The sequence below is a fragment of the Diplotaxodon limnothrissa genome, linkage group LG12 (assembly GCF_057381915.1).
Source record: "Diplotaxodon limnothrissa isolate DT_005_m linkage group LG12, D_limnothrissa_male_GT1.1, whole genome shotgun sequence".
Classification (NCBI taxonomy): Eukaryota; Metazoa; Chordata; class Actinopteri; order Cichliformes; family Cichlidae; genus Diplotaxodon; species Diplotaxodon limnothrissa.
The window spans coordinates 15,515,229-15,526,285 of NC_140607.1; the positions used below are offsets into that span (position 1 = coordinate 15,515,229).

Below are 11,057 nucleotides of genomic sequence, written 5' to 3' on the forward strand. Positions count from 1 at the left end.
GCTAACCTACACGTGTCTCTCATCCAGTCCCGCAGTCTGCTCTGAAAACAAACTATCCGGAGAGCCTCAAACCATTTCCAGCTGTCACGTCCCAGCTCCAGTATAAGGCCTAACTTGATATGACAGGGCAAGGCGAGGTAAGGGTCAGGCTTCGGGCTTGGACGAAGATTCAAAACATGTAACTCAAACTATGAGCATTATATTCATAATTGCCCGTGGTTGAAAAATGAAGATGCTTGTTGTCTCTCATGTTACCTTTAGCACCTTCTCATCTTACATCACACAGCGCGAGCCTTCCCACAAACAATAACACGGCAAGGAAGAACGTATAGAACAAATTTGTAATATTATATGATAATACACCAGAGCTAGCTCCTTTTAAGTATGCTACACTGACACACACAAACACGCACTGCTGATGAACGTTTTAGGGGCAACGGAAACTTACACCATGACTCCTTTTTTTAATACTAAGCTGCTACACAGTATATAATTGCCTGTAATTTAACCATGTAACTATAAAGACCTACTTCTACAATGCATGGGTTAGGATGTAACAATAATGTAATATTGCTACATTCTCTCACAAGCCTCTTTATTAGACTCAACAAGTTGCTGGAACGTTCTTGAGAGATTTTGGTTCATATTGACATGATGACATCATACAGTTGCTGCAGATTTGTTGGCTGCACAGCCCTGATAATAAATAATAATAACTGAGATTTGAATAGCACCTTTCAAGGAACCCAAGGATGCTTTACAAAAGCTTAAATAAAGCCACGATGTGAACCTCCTGCTCCACTATCAGATTGTGATCTGATGACTGTAGAGGCCATTTGAGTTCAGTGAACTCATTTTCATGTTCAGGAAACCAATTTGAGATGATCTGAGCTTTGTGACACTGTGCACCCTACTGGAAGCAGCCATCAGGTGATGGGTACACCAAGGACATGGTCAGCATCAGTACTAAGCTGAGCTGTGGTGGCATTTGAACATTGCTCAGTTAATATTAATGTGCCCATATCTGGGTAACTGAAGCATGCCAAGAAAATAATCCTTGCACGATTACACCAGCAGCAGTCTGAACCGTTGATACAAGGCAGGTTGGATCCACGCTTTCGTTTTCTTTGTGCAAAATTCTGGCCCTACCATCCAAACATTACAGTACGTCACGGTGTCAGTATGTCAGAGACTGAAATAACACAAATAGGAAAAAGTAATAAATACAGTACAACAAATTTAAAAGAAAAAAAAAGCTTTGCAACAATCATCTGGAATAAAGCTCAAAATTCTGGTTTACTCAGCTTCATAAAGAAGATAAATGTCCAGAGAATAGCATGTCTAATCAATCGACTCCACCAGTGCACTGAGGCACAGGACAGGCCCCAGAAATTCTTTGGTTAATGTGCAATAAAAGACTACTGCTCAAAACATTTTAAAACTAAACTTCACAGACGACATTACAGCAACGCTGCTGCATAAATGGAGGAACTCAAACGGACACAAACCTCAGCCTCCGCTATCGCTCAGTACCGAGTGTCAAGAGACGTATAAGATGTTTCCTCACGGGCATCGTATTGTCAAAAACTGTCTCCTTTTCTGAGCTGACGTGTTTAATTGAGCAGCAAAAAAACCTGCATCTGACATGAAGTTCTGCTTAAAAGGTTAATGCAATCAGGGGGCACGCATCTGCCCCATGTCACAGCCATTGTTTAAGATCCATCTGAGGTTAACGTATGTAAAGGAATGAAAACAGTACAACAATCCCTTTCTGGACTCTTTTTCTTCCTTGATACGACTATCCTGCGTTCGCTGCTAAGATTCGATTTCCAGGTTTTGCACGAGAAGGTGTGTTGACTGTCCATTGAAGATATGCGAAGAATGCACATGAGAAACAGAAAACAGAGAGCGCTGCGCTCAAACTAATCAGGATGTTCAATATGAAATAGTGAGTTGGAGCATTGTCCTGATTTCATTTCCTGAAACTCTTGATAATGACTCAGAATTGACAAGAGAGGGGAGGGAGGCAAAAGAGAGGCGATTTTGACATTTTTTTTTGTTTTAAGAAGTGTGTGTGTGTGTGTGTGTGTGTGCATTTGTGCTGGCGCCTCACTATCCAACCTCTTACCTCCCTTTTGGGGCCTTTAGGAGCATCCTGTGACCTCTGACCTTGCAGACAATAGAGGCCGGGACGTTTCCCAGTGAGCGCCGATGGAGCCAACAACAGGAACATGAGGGGTGCTCCTGGGAAACAAACTGTTTATTGTGCAGCAGGATGGACAGCCCCCCATGTCCCAGTCACTTACTTTCACACACAATCAGCGGCACTCACTACGCACCTCTGCACAGTAAAATCCTGTCAAACAACAGGTGGCTGCTTTAAAGGCCGATGTACGCACCAGCAGCAATGCTCAAACGTCCCGTATCTTCCGAGGAAAGGGGTGTGTGTGTGTGTGTGTGTGTGTGTGTGTGTGTGTGTGTGTGTGTGTGTGTGCTTGGCAGTGACAAAAGCCCAGAGATAAGAACACGTCCCTTTCACCTAAGTCACAAAATATTAGCATGTGTTGCAACTCCATATATACTCTTTTCTTCTTTTATCATTCAGTTGTTACACAAATATGCAATCTGTGTCCCTGTGTGCAGCCTACAAAAAACGTGTTTCAGCTGCTTTTTTTTTTATTCTGTACTGGTTTGGACTACAGATGATAAGTTTATATTTAGTGGGACTTTCTATTTGATAACAGTACCAGGCCATTTGTTGGTGTTGCCACTGCCTGTCTGTTTCAGAGGAAATCCCTCCTTTGTCTCTCAAGGAAGCTCAACAAACTGGGAAAACCTGAATTTGTCATCAGAACTCAAACAGCTGGAACGCATTTGATTAGGGAGAGTCACCACTGAATGCAATAGTCAACACTAAAGATTAGTTATTACCAAGACTCAGGAGACTAGTCATTTCAAGAGCAGCACAGTAAAACGGTTTCCAGAGCTGTCAATCACCTTTCCACAAGTGTGGCGCAACGCAGAGTCACAGAGGCCTCTGGGGATTCTTCTGTAAGTGCTAAACCCCGATGGATTACTGGTTCTTTATGACTACATGTGTGGTTTGGGTCTGTGCTCCACATGATGCACATCTGATAAGGGTGGATCAGACGGGATAGGCGCAGGAGGCCTGGATCTGCTGTCTCCGGAGAGACATTAAATCATGATAATCAGAGATCAATTGAAATAAAGCCATTAAGAATATGAATCCACAAATAAGGATTGTGCAGAGCCTCTTAAAAGGCAAATATGGCTGTTTTAATAGCAACATTGTTTTAATATCAATAATACTGAACCTCCCATACTTGCGAAACATGTGTTAAAGCTTTAAATCTAATACAGTGTTTGTTTCTTAAACAACAGTGTTTCTACTCTTCAATTGTTATTCGGGGGGCTTTTTTTTTTTAGATTTGCTGGAAATAATATATAGAACAAATTGTACAAAAGACTGTGATTCAGAAAACAGGTCATTAGTTGCCCTGTGACTGTAAACACTGCACGGCCTCTCAAAAACACTAAAATGTTGTAACGTTTTTCTTCTAGGCCCCCTGCTGCTTGTAAAAGTGAAATTCCACAAATGAAACCTGCAGAGCTCTCTATGTCCGCAATTATAGCATTTAATGTCATTTAATAATAACATCCTCGAAGCTATAAAAGTTTACATCATTGCATCATGTAAACTCTGCGAGCCAAATGAGCACACAGTCATGTACCAGCTTGTTTTTATGTCCAAGGGAGCACAAAAGGGAAAGCTCTTATCATGCCTGTTTACTTATTGATGCGAGCTGTAAAATTCACAGATACCCACAGAAGCAAAAAAAAAAAGAAAAAAGGAAGATTTGAGGAGCAATTTGGAGATTTTTCTAGGTCAAAGGCCAACTTAACACTGACAAGCAAAATCAAATCACAGCTGAGGAAATGAACCATGAAACAGTGATTGCTTCATACATAATGACCCTTTTTCCAGTTTCTTAGCTCAAGAATTATTTGATTGTGCAGAGTGCTGACTTCACTGCAAACATGAGTACTACTTGCACATATTGCCTGAGTATATAATCAAATCTAGACCATTGATACAAGGGGCGAACAAATATCTCTTAGTATGCATGAACAATAGATCTTTGTTCCATAAGAGAGCCCTCAGAAAGCTAACAGGCTGACCTGAAGGTAGAACACCTCTGGGGATTGTGAGCAAAGCTTGTGCTCAGCATTAATTGGTTGCGCTTTTATTGGATAATTTAGACATTAGTAAGACCCATTTAAGTTAATTTTGAAAATGACATGGAATATATGTGCTTTGTCACAGCAGCCATGGGAAAAGGGCCATTGAAAGGAGCATGGGCACAGACACAGCTTTTGCATGATTGCTAAAATAAGTGGAATGCTTTCTGTTATATAATTGAACTTCGACTAATGATGATTCATGTGACCAAAAAGACAGATCACTGGAGTCTGCTGAGCCCGTGGTTTCAAATAACAGCACTATAGGCTATATCCCACATGAGACAGGTCAGCTAAGCTCCTACCCCCACCCATATCATCCCAGTTCTGACACATTCACACTTTGAGTCATACATCACTGGAACTTGGGGCACCGGTCATGTAACTAAAAACTCAACCTCTGGGTATAGGTGGGAAATTCCCCATACAGGTCAATGATCTGTTACCTTATTGAAACAGAGACATTTTACTTATTGCCTTCATCCCCTAAGCATCCCCTCCACCCCCTTTAATTGCACTTATCCCTATGTCAACTACAAAATCCCTATAGATTTGAAGGACACAGTAGCAAACAAATCATTGTGATTTGAGATTTCACAGGAAACTGTACAGCAAGGCGAGCTCTGTGAACTGAGGCCTTAAGCCAACAGTGTAGGCTTGGCTTTGTCTGAAAACCTCATGCTGATAAACAGCCTCTCCAAGAAGACAAACTCAGGCCCCTGCTGCACAAGACTCAAAACTTCAGCTACCTCTGCTGCTTGCTGAATCTGATTACAGGCAAGCCCCGAGGACAGGCAGGTCATTGAGAGCACAGAGATGAGCAAACAATAAGATATTATCTGAAGGAATCTTCAGTTTTCCAAAGGAAAATGGTCCCTCTCAGTGTCACATTGACGATAGGATCCTCAACCTGACACTGAATCAGCCATTTAAGAAGAATGAACACTGCGAGCCATTCATGCATACTCACTAAAATAATGAGAGCTCTTTTTTCACTCTTGTTTAAGACATATAAAGAGAAGCTCATGAGGCTTTGCAAGACAAGGCCATGCAGAAACTGGAGCATGCAGCTGACTCAAATGAATATGACTTTACAGTGATTGGGTATTGAATGAACAATTCTTTAGTCTTTTTCTCTATTCTTTATGTGCGTGTAAATAATAGACGTGTTTGACCTCATTGTACTTTACTCATCGATTGTTATGCACTTGAAATAAATAATTTGAAACAACATTGTAAAATACAATCCTTTGATTCTGGGAAGTGCAGTGTTTGGTTAGAAAAATTGTGCTTTAAACCCCGAAAAACTATTTAAAGTAAAAGTTGAACAGCATAATCTATTCTGACCATGTGGTTTCCTTGTGCATTAGCTGTTTTCAAACAGTGACATCTTGTGGACACCTCTGCTCAATTATTGTTGAAGCCTTTGTGTGTAATAATGCTTGAAGACATGTCGCTTGCCACTGTCTGTCTATTTAAACTTGAAGGATGCGCATTGAGGGATCACGCTTCATTTTGTCTGGGTGCTTTTAAAACAAACAAGCAAGCAAAAATCATGAAATCATTAAAATATGAATACATTTTTAAAACAAAAAAGTAAATACGTTAATTTAATAGTTTTTGTTTTTAAACAAATCGAAATCAGATTTCTTTCTCTAGTTTTCTTTTTTATTTATACAGATTTTTTACTTTTATCGTGACTCGAAACTGGTTAAATTACAGTTTGAACTACAACAATGGAAGTTGTAGGTCGGTCAATTCGTGAATTTTAAGTAAAGTCTCGCGATATTTAAACTGGCTGCCAGGCACCCAAAGAAGAGCAGTAATGAGAAGGAGACAGCAGCAAAATAGCTCAGTTGTTCCTAAGAAAGATCAACATATAACTCATTGTTGGTCACATTGCTTATACTAGAAACCAAACGTTCAGACTTAGACGGCATTTGTCGTTTATACGCACACTGAGATTTGAAAGTACGCGGCCTCAGAAGCCAAATTTTATGTGTGAAGTGCTAACTGTTAGCTGACAGGCTACCTAGCATAGCCATTGAAGCAATGGCGTTGAAAAGAATTCAGAAGGTGAGTGTATATTTGCTTACAAGTGCTAGCCATATCTTCAATATATACATTTTTTAAGCTTGAGTCCCCTCTGTAACGATGTTGCCTGTGTCTAAACTTTTCTTTGGGTCGAATTAGCAGTGCTAGCTTGATTTTTCTGCTCCTGTTTAAAATAATTTATAGACAAAGAATGGCTAACCCACCGGTGGCCCCATTGGTGCACTGCTACAGTAACGGTCGCAGTTAACAAACACGCTGTTTATTTTAAATGTTTCTTTGTGTGAAATTATGCCTTTTTCTCCTGAAAGGTTACTAAGCACTCTTGTTAGTGTTTCTAGTTGTGTTTCACAGTGCAACGTAAAGCTCGGCTTTGACATTATTGAGTGTGTGCTCTTTGTTTTTATTATTGTTGGGTATGTAGATGACCTGTTGATAAATCAGTGGGCGGACAGTTGTCTTTATCGTTGTATCAGTAACTGTCGCTGATGATGTTGCTGAATGACAGCTGCTTGTTGGTTGCCAAAATTGAACCCTAGTGTCAGTGTTGCCATATATGGAATTGCAAATGGGGCACTGGAGCAGGGCACTGTGTATATTTATATAACAGAATAGATAGGCTTTCATTCAAGAGATGTTTAATAACGGGCCTTATTTCTGTTTGAATATCTGCTGAATATCTTTCTGTGTTCAACCAAGCTTTGATTTGAGTTAATTACATATCACAGCATGCCTCTTGGGGGGGAGGAGAATTAGATTTTAATTTAAAATAAATGTTTTTAATCCGTGGGTATGTAGTTCATCAAACTACTGATGAGGCTTCAGTTTTGGCCTATTTTCTCCTGCTACAGATGTGTTATTTCTATATAAAACAGCCTGTCAGATGGAACATATGGGTGGGACAAAATATTTATGACATTATATTGCAGTGCAGCATCTTGTGTTATAATATTGTTCCTTTTAGAGTGCAGGCACTCTAAAAGCGTTCCCACACCAGTTTCACTTACCAGCGTTAGTGGCTCATAAGACCTCCAGGTTATGCTTAACGATTGAATTCATCTCTTATTTATGTACACAGAGACTGCAGTGTTTTGTAGACTGTTGTGTAGTCTATCAAGAACTGTTGATGGTGCCAGTATGCTGGTACATGGATTGTGATAGCATCACATCAAGAGTTAATTTGTGTTTTCTTTGAACTTCAAACGTTCTGATTCACTTTGTAATTACCCTGACTTTTAGGAACTGTCGGACCTGCAGAGGGATCCTCCTGCCCAGTGCTCTGCTGGACCAGTTGGAGAGGATTGTAAGTAGTTTAACAGTTGTTGAGTAATCTTTGAAGATTTATGTGTGATTTACATAATTTTGTTTTTCCTCCTCTCAGTGTTTCATTGGCAGGCAACAATAATGGGTCCAGTAAGTGAAACACTTATCACACCCAATACAGTTAAAGTGCGCTTATAAATGAAAATCATGACCCCTTACTTTATTTCTCTTCCTATTTAAACAGAGTGACAGTCCATATCAGAGTGGAGTGTTCTTCCTCACCATTCACTTCCCAACGGATTACCCCTTTAAACCACCAAAAGTGAGTAAAACAGTGAGGCACAATGCTTCTTATTTTTTAAATTTATTCTGTCATATAATTGGCCTTACATCATTTTTTTTCTATGTTTTGGAACAGGTTGCATTCACAACAAAAATTTACCACCCAAATATCAACAGCAATGGAAGTATTTGTCTGGACATTCTGAGGTCACAGTGGTCACCTGCACTTACAGTTTCGAAAGGTAAAAAAATAAATTAAAATGTGTGGTGTGGGTGTACATATACCCAGTACATGAGCCAAAAAGTGTTTGGGGAAAAAAAGATTTAGCCAACAGATTTATGATAAACAGATTGTTGCCTGCTTGTTGAGAGAATTGAAATGATGCCAAAGCCATAACATAAAATTACACTCTACGTAAAATTATACCTTCCGTTTCTTTGGATTGTACTGTAGATGGGTCCAATTCATCTGCTAATTTTGGGCTAGTGCGTCGATGTAGTGATTGATTAACAAATTATTATTGAACTTATTTGTAATGGCACATATGAAATGATTGGAGTGCTTCTAGATGTGATTTTGATTATTTAAGAAGTTAAAATGACATCTTGCTGTGCTGATGGTAGGAGTAGAACACAGTTATGTCTATAATAAATCCCCTCTCAAAGATTTTTAACTTTGATTCTTTCTTCCACAGTATTATTGTCCATCTGCTCTCTTCTGTGCGATCCAAACCCAGATGATCCGCTGGTACCAGAGATCGCCCACACGTACAAGGCTGACAGGGAAAAGTAAGTGTAAAACATGACTGCTTTTGCCACAGTTGAGCTCACAGCCAGGTACACTCATGCTGCAAGATTAACTTCTGAGTTTGAGGTTAAGTTAAACTTTTCACATTGCATGTGTTTTACAGGTACAACAAACTAGCAAGAGAATGGACACAGAAGTATGCAATGTGAGAACACCAAGGAGATCAGAACGAGATCAGAACTACAAGAACAAAAGAAACACAGATGATTTGTAACTTGAAGTAAATGAGCATCAAAGTAGTTGGGGGACTTTGGGGGAGGGGGGTAAACTAAACAACAGCCCACTTTTTGGAGAAGGAAGCGGTACTATGAGGTACAGTGCCACTTGGCTTTGTGTGTGTTGAGCTGATACAGTGTGCTCTGCTTCATGACTTGTATGGATCTGCTGAGCAGGACCTAATGGACTCCTTAAAGCACTCCCACATGGAATACCAGAAAACTCTTTACAATCCCTACCACCGTACTCAGACTTTAAACTGTTACTCTTGCTATTGTGATGATCATTATAATTGTTGCTTTCTATAAGCATCATTTTTACCATCATTGAGTCATATCGTTGTGCTACTCAGAAACAAAATGTTTGATTTAGGAGATTATTTCTCCCTTCATTTCAGAGGTACTATCTGCACCCCACTGGATGTCTTGTTACTGTATTTCATGTTTTCTGGTGGCCTTTCTGTGTTATGTTGATGTGCAATTTAGACAGAATGTTTCCTGTTGAACACAAAAGTGTGCAGTGCCATTACCAGCAGCTGATCTGTTGGCACGTAACTGTCTCTGCCCTGAAACAATGTGAAAGGTGTTAAGAAGGATTTGTCTCCATCATCCGCTGCAATTGGAGTTGTAACAGTATTGAGTTGTTTTGAAAACACTGGGGAGCTGCTGTTTATAAGTTAGCGGGTAGGTTAACGTCCACCTCCATCTTTCTCACACATGCCATCGTTCTTCTGTCTTGAATAATAAATGACGGCTGGTGTCCATAGTGCTCAAAAACTACTGCTGTTTAACATGTTATGCTGTGTAGCTATGAATGTGGCTACTCTTTGTCGTGCAGTCATAGCTGTGCGCCACTTCCTCAGTACAGTTACTCAGGTATCTTTAAGAAGATCATCAGCCTTTTACATGCGGTGACCCATGGTGAGAAAAATGATCAGGGTTAACACAGTCCGACTTCTAAAAATAGCACTTGCCTAATTTTGCGGTTCTGTTCAAATAACGACCCATCACTGACTGCAACTTACTGCAGTGTGATCAAAGACATACCACAATGGGTCTGTGCTGCACAGAAATATATGCTGTCCGAAACATACTGTTACTCTCATTATTTCTCTCCACTTATTTCAGTGTTTTTAAAGCGACTGGTTGTGTGGTTGTGAACAGCTTGCAAATGATGCTGTTTTTGAACAGACTTGATGTTTTGCAGCTCTGTGTCACTTACAGTCATAACATTACAGTTTGGTATGCTTTAAATATCAGGATTTATGTTCATTTTCATCATTGTTCTGCTTTTTTTTTTTTTTTTTTTTTTTTTTTTCCCTCCATTAATAAGCAACACTGACAGTAAACTTTTTCCTTTTTTTTTTTCTTTTTTTTTTTTTTAGGGTATAATGTTTGGCTTTTTTCTTCTTTTTAAATTGTATCTTTGAAAGTGTGGTTTTTTTTTGTTTTGTTTAGATTTTTTTTTCTCATTTGTGTCATGAATATTGAGCACGATTTTGATGTGTCATAATGTAATAGTAAGATAATCCATTGTAACTGTTGGACAAAGTAGTTGGAAAAGTTGTCAAAAATCACAATTCAGTGCGTCGACGCTGCCAGTATAAAGGGAATTATTGGATATTAGGAGCAAGAAATTTCTGCTATTGAGCTATTATTTAATAGATTCATACAGAAAGGTAAATAGCTAAGCATGATTATTTAAGAAGCTTTGATTGTAGAATTAACACCATTGTTTAGATGCTGACTATAGATTTTTAATATTCTACTGTAAAAATAAAAACATGTCAAAACAAGTTGTCCTAAAAGTATACCGTATATACTAAAATGTTTTGAAAATGTACCCACCGAATGCTCCGACACCTCCGCTGTAATACTACAAGTCCAGTCTTTGTGTGCATTGGTGTTTATTCATCTAGCTATTTATTTATTAGAAAGCTGGGTATCTTCCAACTATTCAGCAAGAGCCTCAGTTCATAATATGAGTAATGCTACATTGACTTCCTTTAACCCACGTGTTCATTACGGTTTCATATAGGCAGCTTGGCATGCTTTGCACTCTGGTGATCCTTCTCAGCCATTTTGCAGAATATCAGGGATTTCGTTGAATTTCATCTGCCTAACACCTCTGACTAAAAGTTTAGCCTTAACCCTCCTTAACCCTCATTTTTGTGTGT

The 11,057-nt window shown here is 39.3% G+C and overlaps 1 protein-coding gene across 1 annotated transcript; it reads left to right on the forward strand.

The window, feature by feature from the left end:
* Nucleotides 1-6,074: 6,074 nt before the first annotated feature.
* ube2d4 (ubiquitin conjugating enzyme E2 D4) lies at nucleotides 6,075-10,134 on the forward strand. Its single transcript, XM_085368066.1, has 7 exons — nucleotides 6,075-6,336; nucleotides 7,552-7,615; nucleotides 7,694-7,725; nucleotides 7,820-7,897; nucleotides 7,994-8,099; nucleotides 8,553-8,646; nucleotides 8,769-10,134. Exons 1-7 carry the CDS (start codon nucleotides 6,313-6,315, stop codon nucleotides 8,812-8,814), a joined length of 444 nt encoding a protein of 147 aa, XP_085224192.1. The 5' UTR covers nucleotides 6,075-6,312; the 3' UTR covers nucleotides 8,815-10,134.
* Nucleotides 10,135-11,057: the final 923 nt, after the last annotated feature.

Coding starts and splice junctions, on each gene's coding strand:
- ube2d4 (XM_085368066.1), top strand. CDS start 6,313: ATGGCGTTGAAAAGAATTCAGAAG. Junction 7,726..7,819: donor AGGCAACAATAATGGGTCCA/GTAAGTGAAACA, acceptor CTATTTAAACAG/AGTGACAGTCCATATCAGAG. Junction 8,647..8,768: donor TACAAGGCTGACAGGGAAAA/GTAAGTGTAAAA, acceptor TGTGTTTTACAG/GTACAACAAACTAGCAAGAG.